Source organism: Aythya ferina, assembly GCF_964211825.1.
Source record: "Aythya ferina genome assembly, chromosome: 9".
Taxonomy (NCBI): domain Eukaryota; kingdom Metazoa; phylum Chordata; class Aves; order Anseriformes; family Anatidae; genus Aythya; species Aythya ferina.
Window position 1 is genome coordinate 11,307,276 of NC_140305.1, and position 24,840 is coordinate 11,332,115.

At 49.0% G+C, this 24,840-nt stretch overlaps 1 protein-coding gene across 10 annotated transcripts in view; it reads right to left on the minus strand.

Moving 5' to 3' along the window:
* Nucleotides 1-24,840, minus strand: part of DGKD (diacylglycerol kinase delta) — a gene marked incomplete at its 5' end in the record, with an annotated part of 66,096 nt that overhangs the window by 40,770 nt on the left and 486 nt on the right. For 3 of the 10 annotated variants that reach the window (XR_014696100.1, XM_084529934.1, XM_084529931.1), the window contains 2 exons: nucleotides 4,944-5,024; nucleotides 7,181-7,291. Coding sequence is in view for 6 of the 10 variants with exons in the window: in XM_084529934.1 (XP_084386060.1) it covers nucleotides 4,944-5,024; nucleotides 7,181-7,291 (192 nt within the window). Of the gene's footprint in view, nucleotides 1-67; nucleotides 408-518; nucleotides 742-4,943; nucleotides 5,025-7,180; nucleotides 7,292-10,205; nucleotides 10,240-22,152; nucleotides 22,306-22,928; nucleotides 22,962-23,095; nucleotides 23,207-24,840 lie in introns of those variants that run through there. The other 7 variants (XM_084529932.1, XM_084529935.1, XM_084529929.1 and 4 more) reach the window with 7 other exon arrangements.

Below are 24,840 nucleotides of genomic sequence, written 5' to 3' on the forward strand. Positions count from 1 at the left end.
GCATCTTTGCTGCTGAATAAAGTCAGTTCTAAGTAACAAATCAGTAATAATAAAAATTGTAGCACACCTCAGGCTTCCATATGGCTGGAGAGTGAGATCCACGTTGCCTCTCAGGGATGACAGCATGCTCTCATTCAGGAGCACCAGCAGTTCTCTGTTCCTCAACCTGCCACAACCATTGTTGCCTCCAGTCATGCAAGTGCGCTGACGGAGAGGTATTACCCTAATCTCAACACTTCCTCTCTCCTGTGACATAGGTTAGGGTGAATCATCAGTTAATAAACAGTATTTCTTAACTGATGGGTGCAGCATTTCCAACAGCACTGCAGGCACGTTTACCTTTACCCCCGTTCTGAAGAACTTATCTGCATAAATCCATACAGGAGAGATCACCTGAACAGTAAGAGCTTGCAGCACACTTATTCCAATGAATCTGAGCTCCCGCTGATCTGTTAGGCTGGCACAGGTGCTATTTTTCTCAATGCTCAGTCCAGAAAACTTAAGACTCCTGCTCTTACCTTTAACGTTCAATCTTCCTCTAAACTAGTGTCCAGAGCAGCCTACTCCCCTGGAAAAAAAAGACTAAATAGGTTGCTTGACATGCGATTAATAGGATTAGTCCCCTCTGTGGCCAGTCTTTCTGAGCTATGTTCCACTTGCCACAAGCTGATTAGCTGTCTGCTTAAGGAGGAGCTGGGATAAGTTTCCTTCTGGCAGCAGTGAAGTGGAGAGGCAGGCACTGACTGTAATAATATGCTGTTTCCTGTCTGTGGCTGAGCTGAGAGGTACTTCCCAATAGAAAAGGGTTTACAGGAGCACAGGAGTTCAGGCTCCACCTCTTCGAGCGAGGAGATTTTAACTGCGGAGGAGGGACCAACAGCGTGGCTCCTGGTGTTTAACAGCATGCTGTGTCCAAACTTAACTTTCACTAAAGCACCAGAAAGAAGAAATCCAACTACCCACATCTCCCCTCCACAGACAGAAGCTTTCTCTGATGGGATCTCAGAGCTCTGAGTAAGACAGGATGGGAAGTGAATGTTGAAATGTCGTTGAATGTAAAAAGTTACATGAATGAGGGTGAAAAGTCCACACCACCAATTGCTATCAATAACTGGAAAACATTGCCAAAAACAACATATGAAAATCATACTGAAACAGAACACAGGTACCTGAAAAGGTCTGATGGCCTTCCTGGGCCGCCTCCTGTTTATGACAGGTATTGTTCATTATTATTAAATAATACACACGTTAGATGTTTCCCCTTCAGCTTCACACAAATCCTGCACAAGCCAGGGAAGGGTCAATGACAGGGACTCACTCCATCTGTTGGGCCCGTCCCACTGAAAGCAGCAGGATTGATTCCTCTGGAAGCTCTGCTTTCTGTCCAGAGCCAAGGGAATGGAGAACTCCCAGCCATGCTGGATCTGGATATTACTGAAGATTCCCAAAGAAAGTGAAAAGTTTTTTAATGCTGGCATACCAGAGTTCTGCTCTGTTCTCAGTATGACAAAATGGTGCCTGGAGGTTTAGATAAACTACTAGGTAATTTTAGCATTGCAAAATACTTCACTGCACCGATTCTTGTATCTGCAATGGCAATCGTCCTTTTATGTCTAGAGAATGTAACCTTTCCAACCACGTGCTGCAGGGAGAAGAGAAAACTGCATCTGGTACACCCTGTAAACTAGCTAGAAGTGACTATTCACTAAAAAATTCACCAGAAAGACCGCTGTGGTGCCACCACAAAGCTTAAGAGTGCATAACGTGGTTATCCTTGGGTTCGTACCACAGCAGATCTCCTCTGAAGCACTGTGTAAGACAGCAGCTGAAGCAAAATCCACTGGTGGGAGATCTGTACTCCAAGTGCTAGGGGATAATACATGCAAAGAACCAGTCACTTTCAGCTCAGACATCTAAAAAGAATTTAACTTGTAGACAGATGTTTTAGAAGGGCAGAGATGTGACGGAACTGGCAAATATTACATCTACAATCCTCCTGAGAGAAGGGAGGCCTGTTTTGGGGTTGCTATGTGATTTGTTCCTAGAGGCTTCCTGCTAAATAACTCTGCAGCCACTGTGCTTGACCTAAAGGAACAATAGCTAAACATAAAGCTTTTCCTTACACCTCTCAGGGGACGCAGCTGCACAACGTCTTAAGCTCAGAGATGCCCCTAGTCGCATGCTCCCAGACTATTTTATGGTCATGCATCCATTAACTTTGGGTAGCAGTCCTGAAAACCGTTCTTACAGTGCAAACAGGATACATTCACTGAAAGACTAAGCAAACAACAGCGGAACCCATATTATGTTCTCTTCTTTTTAAAGGAAGACCTCTTCATCTTAATATCACTTCTCTGTCTCTCCTGCCTGCTCTAGCAAACAAATTGGCTGTCAGATTTATGTGCTATGTAAAAGGTTTACTGTCATCTTTGTTTTTTAACCTTATTTTTCTATCACTCCTAAGTGCTTTATCCAGTGTTTTTGTTTTCTGCCTCTTTTGTTAGTACCTAAGGAGTGTCATTCATGCAACTCTCAGAGCTGATCAACTCTCTAATGCCTTCAGTTGTATTTCTCTATTTAAAGTAGAATCAAGAACTGACCAATTAAAGTCATGAAGACTGAAAAGAGAACAAGCCACAATGGTAAGATTCCACCAAAAAGCCCAGCTTGGAGACTCAGAGTGTCTGCATAATGCAAATTATCTTAGTGCAAAGATTAGGTAACCTGGACAACAAATACAGAAGAAGCAGACAATACCAAGTGTGAGTTTATACCACTTTATGAACTAAGTCTAATATCTCCAGCCCTGCAGAACCTCTGCCTGAAGCAATATAGATGCCTGAAGAGTGGATGCATTTCCTCAGAAAGAAACACATGCGTTTCCTAAATCCAAAACTACTAGTCTCCCTTGAAGAAAAAGAAACAGAAAGAAAACCAGAGCACGCACAACTCCAAAATAACTGTTTTACAGCACCGTATGTTTGATGTTTCCAGTTTAGGACAAAAACACAGTACTGAACACCGCTGATTTGAATCAGGAAAAAATGAAGAACTCTGAATTTTAGAAAGAAACAGAGCTGGGAAGATTCAGAGTGGAAACAGAGTGCTCTCAAAGAAAACCGAGAGAAAATTGCAAGACTGCAAGGAATCCAAAGCACCGACACAGTGATGTGGCAGACCAAGAGCAGCAACACTAGCCAACCTTTTGATTTTCAGAGTGTTTTTATAGCTCATGGTAAACCACAGTCAAACCCCTCTATAAGCAATGACAGATGGAGTAGACAGAAATTAAGAGAGGAGGATTCCTGTAGTTTACCTGAGCACCCATGATACAGCAATCAGCTGGAGACAGTGCAAACTACCTCTGCTGCTCGAGTGTCAAAATAACCCTACACCCTTTCACCCCTTAGTGAAGGGAAGGCAGGGACTGGAGGAGCCTGATAGCGTAGTCATGGAAGTAACTCCTCACTGCTGGACTCGGAGGCAATTTGAGAGAGCAAACACAGTGTTTCCTCCTGTGCCTACATCCAGTGTCTTTGACAGAGATTAGCTCTCTCCCAACTACAACAATAAACGAACAAGAAAATTTTCTTAACCTGAAAAATCACCCTTATTTTCCATATGGAAAAACTAAAGCAAGACCCTAGAGAAAGGGTATTATTAACAGGAAAATAGCTCCGTAATCTTGAAAATGTATCCCCTATAGAAATCACCGCAAAATCCTTTGCTCTGTGCACACACACTAATACCTGTTATCAATATTTAGTGTCAGATGCAGATAAGGCCTCCAAATTGTCCAACTGATGATGCAGAAAGTGTTTTCAAACCTACAGAAAGTGTTGGGGTTAATATGGGCATACAGCTGGTGTGGCAGCTGCTTTGCCCGGGTACTTCAAAGCGAAAAGTTACAGCTACGTAATGGAAATAACCTTTGCTAGATGTGTCTGTTTAAAGCAGTGGGCTGCTACTACCGCAGAGCAAGCCGTGCTGCTCAGCCGTGGTCACCACCTGCAGGATCAGCTTCCTTCCTCCACCTGGATTGCTCCCCCCTTCACCTTGCCTTAGACCAACGCTGTTTCCTTTCTCCACTCCCTCTTCCCTCTCAAGCCCTTGGGAAGCTGCGTGGAGGCTACTGCTGGCAGCCAGCCCCAAAGCTCATCACACTGCTGCTTACCACTTGCCCTGAACGGCCACTGTTGCTGGCCTTTCTCATCCGTAACAGGAGCACTGGCACCAGGCTGGGCCAAGAGGAACCAGGTTGCAACTCCTGTCCTGCACACCAGGCACACCCCAAAATGGAGCTCAGGTAGCACCTGCACCCCAAAAATGACTGTGTTTTTTCTCCCAGTTGCTAAGTTCAGGGAAAATGAAGCAGTGACACCACCACCTTTCCAAATTGCAAATATTTGGCATATTTTTCACATCTAACAAGTATCCTAAACCAATTTCACAGTTATCTGTGTGGCTTCTTTCTGTTCCTCCTTTTGCTTTGCCACTATATATAGTGTGCATATATAAACACACATACATCCACACACAAATAAAGTCAGAGAAAGAAGTTTACATATTTTCAGGCCTGAAGGGAAAACTAAATTCCTTTAGCAAGACCTCCAGCATAAACATCACCATCACCCCCAACTCCCTCAGCATAATAATTTTTTTTTGTCCTGCTGTGTAAATGGATTCCATCAAATCCTCCTGGCTTATAGGTAAGAACTTCCCTGAATGCAAAATTTTAGCACCATACATAGTAAACTGAAGTATTCCCCACGTGCATGGAGATGAGTTATGGTTGCTGTAAGGAAAAAAAGTTTATGAGCTTTTGTGTAAGTGAAAAGAGGCTGTGAAGATTGTCCGTATGTTTTTGACCTACGCAAAAGAGAAGAGATGTGGGTGAAAGATGCAAGAAGAAAGGAAAATAATGCAAAAATCTTTCGTCTTACCGTGAAGCTGTTGTTGACATTCTTAGTGCTGGATTCTGCCACACTGGCATCTGTCAGATCCACCTCATCAAAAATAATGGACTGGAAAGAAAAAATTTAAACCCCCAATGAATCAGTGAATCTGATGTACACACAGCAGATCCACTTCCCACTAACAGGAAGAGGGGAAACATAACCCCCATTTTTAAAAAGGGAAAAAAGAAAGACCTGGGGAACTTCAGGCCAGTCGGTCTCACTTCTGTGCCTGGTAAGATCATGGAGCAGATCCTCCTGGAAACTCTGCTAAGGCACATGGAAAATAAGGAGGCGACGGGTGACAGCCAACATGGCTTCACTAAGGGCAGATTGTGCCTGACAAATCTGGTGGCCTTCTACAGTGGGGTTACAGCACTGGTGGATAGGGGACGAGCAACTGATGTCATCTACATCAGTTGTACTTGTGCAAAGCATTTGACACTGTCCCCCATGACATCCTTGTCTCTAAATTGGAGAGACATGGATTTGAGGGATGGACCACTCGGTGCGTGAGGAACTGGCTGGATGCTTGCACTCAAAGGGCTGTGCTCAACGGCTCAGTGTCCAGGTGGAGATCGGTGACGAGTGGTGCTCCTCGGGGGTCAGTCCTGGGACCAGCACAGTTTAACAGCTCTGTCGGTGACGTGGACAGTGGGATTGAGTGCACCCTCAGCAAGTTTGCCAACAACACCAAGCTGCGTGCCATGGTTGACACACTGGAGGAAAGGGATGCCATCCCGAGGGACCTGGACAGGCCTGAGGGGTGGGCCTCTGCGAACCTCATGAGGTTCAACAAGGCCAAACGCAAGGTCCTGCACCTGGGCCAGGGCAACGCTCAAAACAAATACAGACTGGACAATTAGTGGATTGAGAGCAGCCCTATAGAGATGGACGTGGGGGTGTTGGTGGATGAGAAGATTGCCATGAGCCAGCAATATGTGCTTGCAGCCCAGACAGCCACCCATCCCCAGGGCTGCACCAAAAGCAGCAGGGCGATGGAGGTGATTCTCCCCCTCTGCTCTGCTCATGTGAGACCCCACCTGCTGTGCTGAGCTCAGCTCTGGGGCCCCCAGCACAAGAAGGATAAGGAACTATTCAAATGAGGCCAGAGGAGGGCCACAAAGATGATCAAGGGGTGGAGCACCTCTCCTACAAAGACAGGCTGAAGGAGTTGGGGTTTTTCAGCCTGGAGAAGGGAAGGCTCCAGGGAGACCTCCCAGCGGCCTGCCAGTGCCTAAAGGGGGCTGCAGGAGAGCTGGGGAGGGACTCTGTGATGGGGGGTGTAGCGATAGGACAAGGGGGAATGGCCATAAACTAAAAAGGGGTAGGTGTAGGTTAGATGGTAAGAAGAAACTATTTACTGAAAGGGTGGTGAGGCACTGGCACAGGTTGCCCAGAGAAGCTGTGGATGCCCCATCCCTGGAGGTGTTCAAGGCCAGGTTAGATGAGGCCTTGGGCAACCTGGTCTGCTGGGAAATGTCCCTGCCCATGGCAGGGAGGTTGGAATTAGGTGACCTTAAAGACCCCTTCCGACCCAAACTATTCTACGATTCAAAGGGACATGCCTGTATGTCTGCCTTGCATACTCCATCAGAGCCTTTTGTGACCTGAAGGAAAGGCTCAGCACCAGCAACGTGAAGTCTAGTTCCAAACAGAGGTGCTCACATTTGCCTGTCTTCAGTCAGCAAATGCAATGACTTGACTTTTACTAGGAACTACTTCAACAACAACAACAACAAAAAAAAGCAACAAAAAACCACTAGGCTTAGTTCTTGCGAAAGGAGCCAGAACGATATCTAGTGAACTATCAACGTACTAAACCAGATGCATGGCTGCCTTATGGTTGTGTGATAAGTTCCCCTCCATTTCTTCTTTTCATTCATATTTTCTCACTTCTATTTCAGCCTCTATTCATTCAGTGTCCATTCCCTAATAAAACGTACCAAGGGATTAAAAAAAAAAAAAGGTGGAAAATCAGTATCACAGGTCCACGTGATGGTTTTCTTAAAAAAAAAAAACAAACACAACAACACAGGATTTCAAAGTGTGAGGCAAAACACCGGGAGCTTCTAGCAGCTGCAAAACCTGAAGATGGGTGCTTTCAGAGCATGTGATCCTTTCTGAACTGAGGGCTGCCTTCTCATAGACACCCATCTGCCTCCAAGGGTCCGACACTGACTTTCTTCTTCCCTTGGAATCGTATAATATTCTCAAGACCTTACCTTAGCAGTTTTTGCATAGTAGAGAGTTCGTCCTCGCAGCTTAAAATATCGTCTCTTCCAGCGCTGGAAGGAGCTGGTCTGTTTCATCAGCATCCCCTCTTTTATGATGGTCTACAAAACAAGGAGAGGGGAGGGGTGAAGCACACATTTTACTTCCAGGCATCTTTCATGCTCTCCCAGTATATATCCGTAGAGCAAAAGACTGCAATTTGAGATCAATAATCTTAGTGCCCTCTGCTGGAAGTGCTTAACAATTTCATTCACATAAGCAAGCGGAACTTATCAAGATTAAACCATCACAATGCATAACCCACACTGGGGTGGGGTTTCATCCTTGTCTCCGGTGCTATCACAATACCAAACCCAATAAATAACTTCTGACTGAACAAGCATCTCCAAGTCTAACAAAGGCTTGGGGAACGTACCAGTTACACTCCCTGAGGTCAGATTTCAGTTGCCTTTCATTTAATTGATATTTGATCACAAGCACGCTCACACCACAGCATATCTGCCCCTGTCTCCAGTTCTGCTTTGCAAAATTATCTGCCTCTACCTGGCACAGAGCTGACAAGCTGCAGGCACACAGGATGAAGAGGGAAACTAGAGCGAAGAGGGAGCTATATCCAACTCCAGCATTTGGTATTCTTCAGATAGTCTTGGCTCTGCCTCAGTACACTCTGGCTGGCTGCCATTTCCCAGGGCTGGAGTGCCAAAACTGTCTACGCACACTGCCTTTTTTTTTTTTTTTTTACTGCTTTATAACTAGATTGACATACCAGCATACACAGTCCCATATGCTCCCTCACATACTATGCATACATAGGGGTATGTATTTAATCCACATGCACTTCATTCTACTTCGCCAAATACATTCGATTCCTTTGCTGAGGACAGATTTCGAATACCAACAGCTACATCAAAATAATCTCAAAGGCTCAGAAAGACAGAGAGCAGGGAAGTCAGAGCTGAGGGTTCAGCCCCGTCTTACTGCCTGAAGGTAGTGCCTTGGAACAGCAAATGGTGCTGTGTGGCGCCGTGAGAAACCCCCCTCTCTCTCTCCCCAGGAACCCACGTCTTGCTGAGAAAGCCCGACGCGATAAACACCCAGTTAAAAATGCAGGAAACAAGTGGTCCAGCAGTCTTGTAAGACAGGTTATTCTGTGTCTCGATGCCAGGAAAATTACACAGCTTTAACATACTTGAGGTCTCCACACGACCCAGGTTTGTGGCAGTTCAGTCAACCAATGAGCATCAATTAATTCACAAGCGCAGCGCTACGCATCCACTGCCAGGCTACTACAGAGCACAAAATAAATACTCTTACTGATCCAAAGGGTTTACATTGTTTTAGAAATCCTTTCCAGGGCACTAAACTTGCTTTTAAAATGCTATATATATTTCTAATGCGGGTCTTTCCTTTTTGAAACAGCTGCAGATTTTAATACTTTCCACACACGCTGGCCCTTGCCAAGCCCAAAGTTTCCTCAAAAAGCACTTGGAAAAAAAATGCTGACTATAAGAAGAAACATCCGCCTGACAACGCTGCTTCTCTCTTGCTAGGCTGAGCCATCCTCACGCTGCCCGGAGAGCTCAGAGGCCGGAGCACCACGGCGATGCCTGTCCCCACGAGTGGCTGCAGAGGAGTGGGCTCCCGCGTGCGCCCAGATCCCAAAAGGAGATGCTGGCCTCGGGAGCTGCATCAGACCTTCCTCCACTGGCTTGGACAAGAAGGTTGAGAGCTCCCCAACCTTCTCCAAAGCAAACACCACCGACCTCGAAGACTGGGAGCTGGCCCACCCCCAAGCTAGCGAGCCCCAAGCCTCACCACTTCCCAGTGCTCTGTTTCTCCAAGCCACCTGCACACTGGTAGAAATACCCGCCGGTGCTCAGGCAAACACCAGCATGCCCGGTTCGAACGGCAATCCCCATGTTCCACTCTGTTTTCAGCAGAACAAAGAGGGAAAGACAACGCCCGGCCAGAGACGACGCTGACAACAAAGACAACCACCCCCCACAGCAGCTCCCTGCACCCCGAAGCTGTGGCCGAGGGGCACCTTGGCTCCATGTCCCCCCGTCACGGCAGGGGCAGGGCTGTAGGAGCACACCCCTGTAAGCCGTAAGGCACCTGGGAGCAGCTTTAGTGTCCAGAAGTTCAATGCACTGCACTGATAGCCAGAAACAAGATGTCAGGCTTACTTGGAGCTGGTGCTGTGCGTTACCACGCAACGAATCCGAAACTCAGCCATGATCTTCCCCTGAAGCTTCAGCAGATGAGAGAACAGAGCTCAGAGACAGACCCTGCAGCAGCCCTTGCCAAAGCGACCCTGCAGGCTAGGCCAGAGCTGAAGGAACTGGGAAAGGTCCCCTCACCCCTACTCTGCTGTGGGCTTTTTACAGGATCCCAAAAGCATCATTTGCCCTCTGCGTGTCTCCATCTCCCAGCTCCAAGTGGAGCAAACAGCACTGCCCAGCTCTGCGGAGCCCTACAAGCACACGTTCGTCTGTCTGCTGGGTTACTTCAGCCTCCAGCACCTGCGCCTCAAAGCGACAGATAAAGCAACAGCGTCTGACTTACCTGGCTAAAGAAATCACACGTTTCTGCAGCTCTCTTTAGCCCTGACACTACAGTGAAGGAAATGGAGCAGTGGCAAGAGATTTTCCAGATTAAAACAGAAACACGGAGGGGTCTCTGTGCATTCTTGAACAAAAACCACACACAATTACAAGAGGAGATGGAGCAAGTAGCTACTGAATCCTACAAAGTCCTGAACTAAAGTCAAAAAAGAACTGAAAAATTCCTGGGGAAGACTCCCAGGCTGTGAAGCCCACAGACACCCAGCCGGCCAAGAGTCTGATCAAAAAATAGCAATTCGCAGGAGATCGCAGGCCTCTGCTGCTCTGCTCCTTCAGAGAACTTAACCCGGGGCCAGCCGGAGCCGCGCGCTCCCCAGGCCCTCTTGCAGTGCCTCCCCACAGCTCCCGCCTGCCATGCTCGGCTCCCTGCAGCTCGGCGGGGCTCACTCACCTCTGCACAGGGCGTGCAGTCCTCCATGCCTCTTTTAAACAGCACCCTTTTTTTTTTTTTTTTTTCCTTTCTTGCCTTTTTTTAACCCAAAAGGCGACGATCCCAGAGGTCGCCTCGCCCCTCCCTAAGCGGCAGCTTATGTCACCCGCCAGCCTCTATCTATAGCAAACCTCATGGCTCCCCAACTCCGACGCGAAAGGGCAGTGAGGAGCGAGCTCTCGCGCTCTCGTACGCACGCACTGCTCAGCAAAAACAAGGCTCTGCTTCAGAGCTGCCCATCTCTGCACGAGAGCGGCCGTTCTATTTATAGGCACGCCGCTCACGAAAAGAGTTTGGTGGGTTTGGGCGGAAAGGGCTGGAGATAAGATCAAGATGACTTTATAAAATGATTCAGACATCGCTGCCTTTCCCCTCCTCTGTTTTAATTTTACAGCCAAAGGACTTGCTACTTGCGGAGGAATGCAGCTGAAGGAAATTAACTGGGGAAGGACCTGACAGCAGAGTGACAGAACCAAGTAAAAGGGGGAGCCGAACAGTGATTTCTGCTCCCCAGCCTCTCTGCAGCATGCTTAATCGAAGATCTGCTCTAACCAGCTTACTAACCGTGCTGCTCACCCAGACAAATGTGGAATTACTTCTCCCGCACAGGAAAAAAATAAGAGTCGAAGCCATTTTTAGTGCCCATTTCAGTTGGATCCCATGGGAAAAGCTGCTGCCCTGAAGCACGATGAGGTCTGATTAGGTGCATCCTACTGGGGATAAACACAAGTACTGCTTGTGAAGGATCTACCCAGGCTGCTTTCTGTCCAGCTGTGCCTCCCTCCAGCACGTGTCCCATGGCGTGGCATTGCACAGGCAGACAGCACCATGAAAAAAATAAAGAATCTTGAATCAAGCCCACAGGGATGTGCTGCTGCTTGCAATGACCCCCATTTCTCCTATGACGAGACAATACAAAAAAAGGTTGCTGAACAAGCTGACAATTTAAAGCAACAATGCACAAAGCAGAGCCTTAAGCATCTCTGCAAAGAGCACGACTCGACAGCTGAAAGGCAGGGCCGAAGACATTTCTAGCATTTCATCATCTTTTATCTTTGGCCTTGAAGAAAAGTGACTTCCTGCAGAAAAAAAAATCAGTTCACCATGAGCAATACACAACCCTCCCCCTGCTACCACTCCTCCCCATGTAAAGCTTGGCATTTCGGAAGGTAAATAATACCTCCTCACCTTTCTCCTGTCCAAATGGGTGCAGTGTGTAGGCCTAATCCTGAAGTGCCGACACCAAAGTTTTGCCACCGGCCTCGGTGGGAATGGTGTCAAACGCCTCCAGGGCTTGACTTCCCCTCAGGGCGATCCCACCACCGAGAGCACGGAACCGAGCGACCAGCAGCAGCCGCACACCAAGCTACGAGACGCGGCCGTGTTTCTTGTAGCACTGCTTGCCTGAGGTGGCTCTGCATCCGCTAAGCCACATCAGAGACCAGAGATGAAATGCTTTTTACGCCGATAACGTGGCTGACTCTACTGAAAGGAACGATGGCACCGCGGTTCGGCTCTGCTCGGCGTGCGTTCCTGTTCCTCCTGCGTGCGGCACAACCCATGACGCCAGGCGCAGGGGCAGCCCATCCTTTTGCGAGGCCTCGGTCTCTGGCCCCCTTTAGGAGCAGGGCCTTTGATGCGCCCAAATTCCTCATCGAGAACCCCCGACCTCACGAGCCAGGCTGAGGGCAACCAGCAGCTGTAGCCAGCTGTCAGACTGGCAAGTGTCCTGTGGCACGGGGAGGCGCCAACTGCGTTCGATACGGAGGGCGAAGAACAATGCAACCTATTTTACAGCTGAGATCATGACATATTCTTAGGGACAGGCACTCAGGGCAGCGCATCTGAAACAAGAATTTTGCTCCGGTGGTATTTCTTTCCAGTGCTTTGCAGGAAAGAACTGCACAAAAGTTGAAAACACAAGGATTCGAAGCTATCTAAACAGCAACTAAAGAATCCTATATACCAAAGTCTCAACATCTGGATTTCCCTGTTTTCCATGTGTCTCCAGAATGTAAAAACTTCAGGGCACAGACTGTTTTTATTTGTACGTACTATAAAACTTCGAACAGGCTGCTGATGCCAAACAACAAATAAATAACCAAAGAAAGAACTAATTGCACAGAGAAGAAGAGAGCAAAATCAAAATGCAGATGCAGAACTGACAGGCTGTCTTTACGTACCTTGTTTAGGAATTTTTGTAAGGGTGATGGGTGGATGATCCCTGGGGACCAAGCAACCCTGTCTAGCCACTGACTCTGGGCGAGCGGTGGCAAAGGAGATGGGAGCAGCTGCAGTCACCCCATAAACACGGCAAGATACCCTTGGCAAGCTAAGGGAGGTAGGGATTTGGAGTACTGCACCTTGCTTTGAGTAAAACAGTTTCAGTAGCTGCTTCTATAAAAGCTCGGTGGTCATAAATACAGAACTAATACAGATAAATTACAAAACCGATGAAATACAGAAAATCTGACAAAGAACCTACAGGAATAAATCTAACCAACCCTGCAGAATAAGACACGAGAGGTCAAAAGGCTAGGGGTTAACAAGCTAATCCGAGAGCAACATCCTTCCACCAGACAGTGGTCACACCCTGGAAATTAACTCCAGGAAGCTTAGAGGGGGGAAATGTGGATCAGTAAAGCAATGCTAAGTATGGGACACAGAGAGTTGTACAGACCTATAGTGGAGCACGAGCAACTTAGGGGTTACTTGGTCCTGTTTGCAAGCTCCACATGTAAGGCACTCGGCTCTTGCAAAAGCGAAAAACACACTGCGATTTCTGCCACTGGTACAAAAAGGACAAGACATTACATGAGCTCACTGCAACAAAAGGACTTCAGAAGAGGGGAAAAAGCAAAAGAAAATCAGAGGTCAACCACAGGAATCAAAAGGCAGAAGAGAAGCCAGGGCTGTGAGTCAACAGGCCAGCAGCAGAAGCCGTGCTCTCCACCGAAGGGGTATGGCCTATGCTGCCGCTGGCCATCCCCTACGTATGCTTCATTTTCATAACCTGTGTTTTACGAAGCAGGAAGCACCCGTGGCAGGCTGCAGCACAGGGCTCAGTGCAACCTCCCCTGGCAATCATCTTCCCTGCCGTGCCTCGGCCGTGCTGGCAGAGCTGGGGAGCTCGGCAGGCAGCTGCGGCACAGCCCCAGAGGGACCCAGAGCCACCTGCAGCGCTCTGCCAAAAGTGCAGCCACGGTATCGTGACACAGGAAGCCCAAACTTATTCTCAGCATCGCCAGCAAAAAACAGGAGTTTGTACCAATTGGGCTGCAGCTAGAATCAGCCTCGGAATGGGTAAATGAAAGGTTCAAGCACCTCGTTCTTTGTCAGTGAATGCTGTGGCTGGTAAACAAGGAATAGGTCTCGGAACCAGCTTCTGTTCAATACCACATTCACTGCTGCTGATGTTGATGATTTTCTCCTAGAAGGGGCGAGCACTTGCAGAGTGAAAAAATTAGCACAGAAAACCAACTCCGAAAGCAGGCAGAAAGGTTGCACATATATGGGAAAGGAAATACGACATAGCAGCATATCAGCACGCAGCTCCCTGGTGAAAGTAGCCGGGTTACAGAGCTCCAAGCGAAGCACTTAAAATAGATGAATGATCTGGTCAGCAACCCAGAGCGCGGAACGAAGAGCACCCCAGCACTCTCTGATTCAGGATGAGTTCGTAGCTGGACAACTCCTGGCACGCTACCGGCATAAGCCCTCAGTGTGCTTTCCGTAGGCTCCAGGCATCCTTCCCAAACACATTTATCAAAGAGGGGAGCTGAGCATGGAGCTCAAGTCACCCCAGCGCACTAAAACACTGATGAAAGAGAATGGTTCAAATCTATCCAGAGATAACCAAAGCCAAAAAAGCAATGGTTTACAAGTTACCTGAAAACCTTGGAGCGAATTAAAAATTTTAAAGGGCACTAATTAAACATGAACTTCAGACGTTTCAAGGCAAACATGAAAAAGCAATCTGCTATTTTTTCTATCATCTTAATTACACGTGCACGCCTACATCCCTTCCTTAGAGCACCAGCTTAACCAAGCCATGCTTTCCCCATAGACGCAGAAAGCTCTGCAACACATCACCTGCTGGGAAACCCCCAGCTCTGAGAGCCGCCTGTCCCACGGCCCCACCCCAGCACCACCGAATCCCCGCTCCCAACGCCGCAGCACACTGCTCCGCAGCGGAGAGGCAAGAGCCGGCAGCACTGGAAGCAGCACTGGAAGCAGAGCAACCCCGCGCCGAGCCACGGTGCTGCACCCAGCACAGGGGAGCCCTCCAGCGCTACAGCCAGAGCTTGCTTAACGCTCTTGATCCCGCAGAGCCAAATTATTACCCCAAAGCCCTGCCGACCATCTCAGCCCTCCCATCCACTTCAGCGTCGGGCAGAAGGAGCCGGGCACTTACCATCGCGGCATGTCAGGGCCATCTGGTAAAGCAGTATCGGGCAGGGAAGGCGCGCTCGCAGCTAGTACAATAGCGAACGTCAGGGAAGGCACATCCAGAATACAGCTGGGGATCTCATCCTCACGCTCATAACCACCCCATCCTTCCCATCCTGCTAAATGTCATGGAGAGCCCGGCCAAGTAGGAAGGAAAAGCCAGCAGAAAGTACCGGTATGGGAACCTCGGGACACGGCGAAGTGAAAGTCGCACCTTGAGGAGGGAAACTGAACCCCCTCCCCTGGTGTCAAGGAGGCTCGGAGAACAACAGGGCTTCCTCCCGCTGTGTCTGGATTGCCATCAGCTCTGCTACTGAATCCTGCGAGGAGCCTTATTTGGTAGCAGCTGGTAGAAGTGGGGCCAAATCCTGCTCCTTTTACTCCGACTGGTATTCCATGGGATTACACTGCTGCGAGCAGAAAGCAGCTTTTGGCCTTTGGCCATTTAATTAATACTTAAGGTATCCTAGAATTTATTTTTATCTCATCTGTAACAATCGTCGTTATCAGATTTTCCATATTTATGTATTAAACAACCTATGCTTTTAAGTTTTTTTTTCCTCATCCATTTAACATAGTTTTTAAAGGATACTCCAAAGTTTTTAATTTATTTTTCCATTTTCCCTGTTTTAATGTCCTGCAAATACCTCGGACCATGCCAAGACATCTCGATCATCACCAGCAACAACAGGGGAGATTAGCACAGCCCTGGGAACACCGTTTTGTTAACTTTGAGCGAAACAGAACAGAAGGCTCTGGCACGAGCTCCCAGAATGCTGCTTTTTAATAAAACCTCAGCAACAGAGCTGCACCATCAGAGAGTGCCGTGACCTGCCTCGGAGGAGAGCAGTTTGTAAAGCAGCCAACGCATCCCTCTTGTGTTATCTGCTGCGCTTCTGGCAAGAAGCAGCTGAAAAGGCTGGCCCGGGGGTCAGGAGGCTGCCCTGGTGCTGCAGCACCTGCCTGAGCTCCCAGTTCCCCTGGAGACACCCCGGGCGATGCCTGCATCTCACGCAGGACGGATGCATCTCAGCACCGCGTGTAGGAAGCAGAGGTGGTATCGCCTCTCCCAGCCAGGATACTGCAAGGCTATAATTATCCCACCGTTTGAGACTCGAACACAACGTGTGCGATACGAACGTTATGTAATCAACACGGTGTTTCCTCTTGCAAAAAAAAAAAGCAAACCGCAACATCAAAATAGGCAGCAGATGCAAAACTTCCCAATTTAGCAAAGAGACTGCGAGTAAGATTTCCCCCTAAAACCAGAGGGACTACTCGCATCTTGATCGATCACCTAACCCAGCAGCCAGCTTGCAGCCTGGCTCGCCGCCTCGTTCCTCCGTGGCAGGAGGGCAGTGAGCTGTGGTCCCCGCAACATCCCCACTTTCGGGAATGCCTTACATGAGAAGGGAGCACGGCAGATGGCAGCTGGGGGCGAGGACTGCTGCTGCTGCCTCTGTTTGTCAGCCCCAAGCCGACCTGTCCCCGGGTAGCTGTCCCGCAGGACTGGGGAGCCAAGCAGAAGCACCTCCTTTCATTAAGGGGCACCTACACAAATCTTCAGGGAAACGAGAAGCAATGACCACTTGGAGTGGAAGAGTTAGGTCGAATCCATTTCAATAACGGTTTGGGACTTTGAAACCTTGAAAAAACATATTCCAAGAGGAAGAGGTTTTCTCCTCGAACGGTATTTTGCTCTGAAAAGTTCTGATGCTGCTGTGACAATCCCCAGCATACATCTTAAACTCTCAGGGAAATGGAGAATACAAAAACCTGTCATCTCACTTCTGTTTTTCTTTAAAATAGGAAGGTACATCTGCTGCTTTAGAAAGAATAACCATCAGATTCCTATTTTAAGAAGGTAAAATACGAATTTTACAGTGTTGTAGATGCTATACTGACTTTTCTTATCAGGGAAACTGCAGATAAGCATTTCACAATTTTCATTCATAATCCAGTACTCTTCCAAAGTAAAATATAAAAAAATATTTTTTGGTAACAATAGGTTTGGGGCAAGTGAAGTACTCTAAACAGGTGATTTAGTTTTGTTTCAAAAAAAAAATACTTCTTTTATTTTGTCTCTAATTTTTTTTTGAAAGAACAGGCACCAGCCTCACATTGTACTTCTTGGCAATGCGGCCTCGGTAAATCTATGTTCTCAAAACGTGCAAAAGTTTGATGTTAGCTCTTTAGTTCCTGGAACCAGAACTATAGTTAGAAGGAGAAAAGCTGCAAGTGTGTGTGGTTTTGTGCTTTGTTTTGTTTTGTGTTTTTCTTTTTTTTTCAAAAAAGGAAGTAACAGCTGTTGCTTTCACATAGCATCCAAAAATCTCCAGCAGCGAGGCAAACACGCAGTACACCAATGGTAACGCAGCACTGGGAGGCTTCCCAAATTTTGTCAGAACAGATGAGTCTGAAGAGCATGCAAAACATAATGTAGTTTAAAAGGCAAAAACGTTCCTGCAGCAGGGTAACACAGCCTGAAATCCTATCTTTGTCCTCAGCGTTCAGAGAAGGAACAAGTCTGTCTGTGGTGTTAATCCAAGGAAATTCACAGCTTTAAGCCTGTGTTCAAGAAGTTCGCTTTGGATTCAACCACAAGAACTTTGCAGCAACTGCCTCTCTTTTAAGTGAGGAGTTCCCAATTTTGACCAGAACTAAAGCATGAACCAGCACAGTTTACGGCATGTGAAGCCATAAATGAAGCCATAAATGTGAAATGCCCTCTTCTAGACACCCTGTTAGAAGACAGCATAGCAAAATCAGACATTTCAATATGTTTTAGCAGAGGGTGCCACGGACAGAATGTGAATTAAACCATAATTTCCTGAAAATTCCCTCCTTATTTGTGACACTTTTCTTTTACAGTGTCTCTTTATTGAAATGCACTGTTTCTCATCTTAATACTGATTTTAATACTTGTATCAAGCTAACAAACTGCTCATTTTCCTTATCCTCATCTTTTCTGAGAAAATCTTAAAGCATTTGCCCTCCAGAAATAAAAATAACACTGCTTTACCTATAAAAAAGGACGTTTTTATCTATTAGCCAATACAAGGAGAAATAAAATGAGCTTTCTTCAGTTGCTTCTGCTGCCTGCCATATGTTGGAGAACTCAGTTTGGGCTGCTGTGGGAGCTTGCACAAAGATGTGGAGAAACATTTTGCTTCCTCTTGTTTTTCCTTGCTTGTACATTTTTTTTGGGGGGGAGGGGGCTCCTAGACCTCAAAGCTAGTCATCAGAAAGAGAATCCCAACCTCCCGCAGCACCAAAGTCCATCTATACCATGGGCTGCTACACAGCACTGACATCAAAAACTCAGATACTGCACAAAGCCTGTTCACAGCAGCTGAAAGCTTCGTACCAGGTAATTTATCCTGCTTTTCATAGCATAAATTAAGCTGACATCTCTCTGCTACGGGAGCTAGACAGCTCCAATATCCAAGCTCAGAGCGCTGCTCGCTCTGTTTGCGAGTCTGTTGAAATACATACTGCAAATCTGTCTTAAAAAGTTCAAGGTAACGATGAATGGGTATAAAACTGAAAAGCTACAGAAAAATTGCTCCTCAAGTAAACAGAAGTTAGACCCCTAGTCTAAACAAAGCCTCCTCCTGATGCCACCCAAGGGCATTGCTGAAATCCTGCCTGATAAACAAACTGAAAGCTCACCACACCACCAGGGGCCTGCTGGGAATTACAGCCAGCTGATGAATGAAACGAGGACGCCCTGTTCATCCCTTCTCCTGCTTTCCGAGCTTTGTAACGTGACGCTTCCAACGAAAGGGCAAGTGTAAAGGAGGAAGAGCACTTCATTGCCGGTGCCCATAGAACGTGCGGTGCTCCTCTGCTTCACGCCTTCAGCTCCCAGGACCACTTTTGATGTCACTGTGCCTTCGCCCACAGCAGGTCAGGACTCAGCCAGTGTTATTACCACTCAGTCGAGTCCCCAGTGCTGCTCAGAAGGTGGGACCTGGGGCTCCTGCTGTCACCTCACCTCAGGCATCGTCCTCCTCTGTTTTATTTTGGCTCGTTCCTAAGTCCCATCCGATCAAAACCACTTTATCTTAGTCGACCAACCGTTTCTTTGGCTGCACCAATGCAAGCCTGAGACCAGGAGAGGGGCTCCAAGCGGTGTTCTGTGCAGCCCGATGCTGGTACAGGTCCGACAGGTCTCAAAATGGCTGATCGAGCAGTCTGTGCAGCCTGCTGCTCTGCCAGCCCAGACAGCAGCAGTTCCACTACAAGCTATACCTTATCATGCTACTGCTTTTTCTGTCCCCTGAATAACAATCATCGAGAGACTGCTAAACGCACTTCTCTGCCTATCTTCTTCTCTTCCTCTAAAACTCCTTCTAGCTAAAAATAAATAAGTACATTAATACACAGTACTCAACTTTCCAGACACTCAGCTTTCCGCTCCCCCTGCCCCGTATCCTCGCAAGGGGCAGAGTTTTCAGTTGCACACACACAAGCTGGGATTTGTCTCCAGGCCCTGCACACTGAAGTCCGAGTAGCTACAAATCCAAGCAGCCCTGTGTGCCCCGCAGTGTTACTACAGCAGGGTGTTTCAGCAGAACACAGCCAGGCGACCTGCAGGCTCAGAAGCAAGTCCACTGAGGTTTGCTGGTCCTGTGAGCACTTTCATTTTACAGCTTCTCTTGGGAGAGCCCGAGGTACAAGAACCAGAAGAAGCAAAAGACATCATCAACGTGCTCGCAACTGACTGACAAACAAGTAAATTCGGAGGAGCTCCACAGCTACAGCAGGCTTCACACCCAAGCTGCCGTAACAGCAAGCTTCTGTTGTGATTTAACCGTACTTACAGGCACGATCTCGTGCTAACTGCAGCAAAAGATGTGGTTAGATGAGATTTACAGCCTTGGGGCACGGTAAAAGTCTTCCTGCATCTCTTACTGTCACTCTGAGGGACCTGTCCAACAGCTCCTACAGCTTACTGCAGCCTGCTCTCCGTCATTCAACAGACAAATTAAAACTCAGGTCTGCTTCACTGAGGAAGCAACATCCTCAAAGCCTCCTCAGCAGAACAATGAGTAGCCACAGAGATGTCTTTGCTCCCTGCCCTCGGGGCAAGGAAAAGCACACATACAGCAGCATGCAGGAAAGATGACGGTGAAATAAAGGACATGGAAAAGCAACAGAAGCAATCAATCCTCGGTATCACAATACCTGGGCTGACTTACAAAATTTGACACTGTTTAGCTGAAGTCTTCTGCAGATTAACACATGGGAGGCTTAATAGCTGTGGACAATATCTGTTTATAATCCTCGTTCTTAACATGTTTATGTTCACGTAATACAAGTGGCTGGTTTAGGCTTTTTCCAGCCATGCTGACGCAGGAAGTGATGTAAAACAGGGCAAATGATTAAGTAGGAACATGCGGACGTGTTCGGCTTTATTCAAACAAAAGTAAAATTCAGTGCACCTTTTACCTTCTCATCTTTAACACCCTGCCATCAGCTGGAAGCCCCACACCAGCACCGAGGAAGGCATTGCCCTTGTTCTTATCACAAACACCACCGCAGAAGTACCAAAGTCAGACCCTGGCATCCTTCCTCCCTGCATGCACAAGCCCCCTGCCCCAGGTGGTAGCAAGAAATCACAAAGCTCATCCACTCTCCTGCAGGACAAATTTCTGCTGTTCAGCACCCCCACCGTGCAGGAGATGACCACAAAAGGCTTCTCTTTCCACAGCCGATGAACAGACCAGCTCAGGCCACCTGCAGCAGGTCTGAGATCTAGCATCCAGCATCACCCCGCTCAGAGAGCGCCACCGTTCGCTGTTGTGGCCAAAGGTACCGTCCCACCTACCCGGTGTCCGAAAAGAAGGAGGGAATGGCAGGGTCAGCACGCTCGGCAGACAGAGGAAGCAGCTCGGCCACGCATGATGAAGTGAGCCAACGGGCCTTGGGTCTGACTGCGCTTGGCTGTGGGGGGGAACTGGGACCAGTGTAGCAAAACGACAGCGAGCAGAACGGCAACGTGTGTGTGTGTTCAGAAGTAAGGCAAACTACCACGCAGAAAAAGATCCCTGTGAATAACGCTTCAGGCTCCGCACCACGCACAGACGTTTGCTCTCCTTTGCAGCAGAAAATAGATAAGCATCGTCAGCACCGGGCAAGCCTCCTGCATCCCCACAGCAGCAACTGTGCCTGCCCATGCCCCAGGGACAACAGCAATGCGATGGCAGAAGAATAATGACCCCAGCATTTCCAAGCAGAAGCACATCACGCGACAATCCAAGGGTTACACAGGACTTTCACCACTACAGAGAAAAATCATGCAGCTATAGTAAAAATAGTACAGAAGAGGGCAACTCCCTGTGGGTGTTTCCTAGCCTAAGACTGAAGGAAATCTTCACGTTTTCTCTTACACTAACAATACAGAGGAACTACAACTACAGCTCCTCCTGGGGAGCAAAATACCGTCACTATCCCTAAAAATGGCCCTACTGCTCCACAGCCAGCCTAAGGGAAAAACGCTCTGAGGGAATCAGTGCAGACACGACCGCTGCCAGACCAGGGAGGTGAAGTGAGGTAGAGAGAGCTGGGAACAAAGGCTAACCAGCCACGAGACCAGTGCCTGACCAGACGGGAGGCTACGCAGCACCGCTACAGAAGGGAACAATAGCAGAGGAGCAGATGGAGAGGACTGGGACGAGACCAGGACAGCAAGGGGCAGATGCTGTGGGAGGCACACAGGGGATGCCGGCAGCAGCCGCACGGCTTGGAGCAGGGCTGGGAATGGGGTGGACGCGATGGGCTGCCAGCTGCCCACAGGGCGAGGGGCTTGGGAAAGGGCCAGCGGAGGAGGGCACGGCGTGACAGGGAGATGAGCCGGGGCACAGGCCCTCGAGGAAGGCACGAAGGCGGGGATGCAGGGGGAGAAGGGAGCTGCGGCCTCAGGGGGTGGGCAGGGACTCCCCCTCTTGGGGGTCGAGCCTGAGGGGGCAGCTCGGAGGGGGCCGCTCTCGGCCCTGTGTGCAGCGAGAGCTCAGGGCGGGGAGCCGCGAGGGGACGGGAGCGAGGTGCGGCCCCCGTTGGGACGGGACGGGGCAGGCAGCTCCGCTCCCCTCCCTTCTCCTCCCCTCCCCTCCTGAGCCCTGGGCCGGGGCGGGGGTCGCCGGCGGCCCCTGAAGGGCACTTGGGGGGCAGCCGCGGCGGCACCTGCGGGGGGTTTGCGGCGGGGGCGCCTCGGGGCCGGAGCTTCGGGCTGAGGGGGCCCGAGCCGGTCCCGGAGGGCGGGGAGGGGGTGGGCGGCGGGCGAGTCCCCGAGGGGCGGTTGGGGCTGGGGGGAGGGGGGGGGGTCCCCGGCCGGTGCCCTCGGGGGCGAGCCGGGCCCGGCCGGTCCCGGGGGCGGCGCAGGCCGGGCGGGGGAGGCGGAGGCGGCGCGGAGCCCGAGGCCCTGCGGCTCCCCCCCCGGCCGCCCCTCACGCACCTTCTGGCGGATCTGCCCGGACGTGGAGACCTTGCGGATGAGCTTCTGCGGCGAGCCCGGCTCCTGCTCGGGCTCGCTGTCCGACGACTCGTCCGCCGCGGCGCCGGCGGCGGCCGGCCCGGCCCGTGGCTGCGCGGTGCCCGCCGCCGCCATGCTGCGCCGCGCCCGGCGCCCCCTCCCGCCCCGCGCCGCGCGCTGCAGCCGCCTCACGGCCCCGAGCGGCGCGGGGCGGCCCGGCCCCAGCGGCACGGAACGGCCCCGCACGGCCCCCTGGCGGCCGGCCCGGCCCGCGCCCTCCCGCTGCCAGAGGGCGGCCGCTGCCGGGCGCCACACGAACGGTCGCGGCCCCGCTGCGTGGAGCCTGAGGCAGGGGAGAGCTCCCGCAAGCGGCCCCGCACGGGCTGAGGCGACAGCCGGGAGGCGAAGGGGCTGCCTGCAGGCACAGGGAGCGAGTGAAGCGGGGTGGCTCCACCCTTTCCCCAGCGCAGGGTGACTTTGTGACTGAAGTCATCACCACAGATGCGTGTGAGAGGAAAAGCGGGCAGCAACAGATGTCCCACACGCTTGATAGCCACAAAGGAGAAAAGAAAAAGGGCTCTAAGGTTGCCAGGGACACTGAAGGAAAAGCCTTTGTGGGAGAAGCTGTACTGCAGAGGAGGATGGGGAAGATGGTCACAAAGCGGCCCCATTCCTCTTTTTAATATCTTTAAAGGAGTTCCTGAGCACCAGCTCTCCAAGACCACCCTCTCCACTACCAACATTTTACTCAGCCTTACCATAGCAGTATGTCCCCGAGTCACCAAAAATTAATAGTAATACCAGAGCAATCATTAGAAAGATCCTTCCAGAAATCCCAGGTGCAGAAGCCTGACCCCCCCCAAAAAAAAAACGAACAAACAAACAAACAAAAAACTAAAATGGAGCCCACAGAAGTTATACTGACTAGGAACACCTGAAAACAGTTGTGGTGATTCATTAGCAGCTCAGTACACAATGCTGAGAAAGGGTGAACCAAACCCAGTGCCTCTTGCAATTTCATCTAAGGTGAAACAGCTGCAACAGAGACAAACACCAACAGGTGGTGTGAAGGCAGAGCACTGATGGAGCCGTGGAGTCAGCTGTGGTCTTCAGCTCTCTGCTTTCAGCATCTTAACACAACCCCAGTTTACAGATCATGATAAAGCAAACCAGAAGGCTTTGTTTTTAACCAAATCTGTGTTAGAGGCCACATATAAGGTTGTTTGGTTAAAGGCTTTGGGCCATTTCTAAAAGTAGGGCTTGTAACCCTGATGGTATCAGTAAGAGAAAACATGCGAACAGGAAAAAAACAACAAAAAAAACACAAACTGATCTTTGCTCAAAAAATGAGACCTAAATATAGCATCATTCTGCAGAAATGCCTGAGAGCACCCCATGTGTTTCTCCAAAGCAGACTGCTCTCATAGGTTATAGTTACCAACAGAAACCAAAGCCAGAGAGCAGGCAAGCTAAGCTTATCCAACCTCTGCAGTCTGAAGCAGGATGGAAGTGCAACTTGCTTACAGCAAGCTTTCGTGAGAGTCCACTCCTGCTGGGAGGAAATGGACATCTCTAAAACATGTCTCTCATTTTCTTCTCTACAAAGTGGTCACCACTGATAGCTAGGGTCTAAGTGGGAAGCTCAAAAATCCAGTTTCCAGTGCATAGGGTAAGATACATACATTTATATTATTTAACATAGGCCCAATATTCAGACTTTCCAGGAGAATTGAAACCAAAGACATTGAAAAATGGAGTTAGAACAAAAACAAGAAAAAGAAAACATCAGTCTTTTTACACACAACATGTAATTAGCTGATGCAACTCACTTCAACAAAGGTCTACATGAGACTTTGGAAAGGATTAGACTTATACACAGACAATGAGAATATCCAGATCAACAAGAGACACCAATGTTTGCAGAGTACAATCTCATTTCTTAGAGCACAAACTGATCTCTGGCAGATAGATGTAGGGAAAGCCTCCTCAGGGCAGGCTGCCCTGTGATTTCCTCCTTAATTTTATTGTACCCTCTTCTGAAGTACTGTTGCATATGGGAAACTAGATTATATATAGCATTAGCCTAGACTACCAGTTCTCTGTTTGGGTTTGTATATAGGGATCTTTGTTAAGAAATTCATGTACAGTGCACATTTCCCTGATCTTTAATAACATAACTATTATATTGAGAAAAAGCTAACATAGTATCTCAGCATTACAGCTGCTGTGAAAGATGACTTGCAAGACATTTAATGCTAGAGCAAATGGATATAAGCAATACATGAGGACAGTGCAAGCACTAAAAATATTAACTAGATGAATTTGATAAAGGAAAAATGCAAAAGCAAACAAAAGGAAATAAAATCAATTTTGCACAGTCCACTGAGGAACTTCAAGTCAAAGGCAGCAAGCCAGCCATTCAAACTAGAACTTAGTTCACTAGCATTTAAAAAGCAGGGACTCTGTGACCCCAGCTAAGTGTAAGCAGGCTGCACAAGCCATCGTTTAAGACCTCATCAGTGGTGAAAATAACCACCATTTTGTTAGGTGCCACTGAAGCAGATGTCACGGCAGAGCAGCCTTCCCGCCCTCCTCTGGTAACTAGCGTAAGCATGAAATGTTGAGTTTGCTACACTTTTATGGAGCTAAAGCTTTTAGTAAGCAACAGAG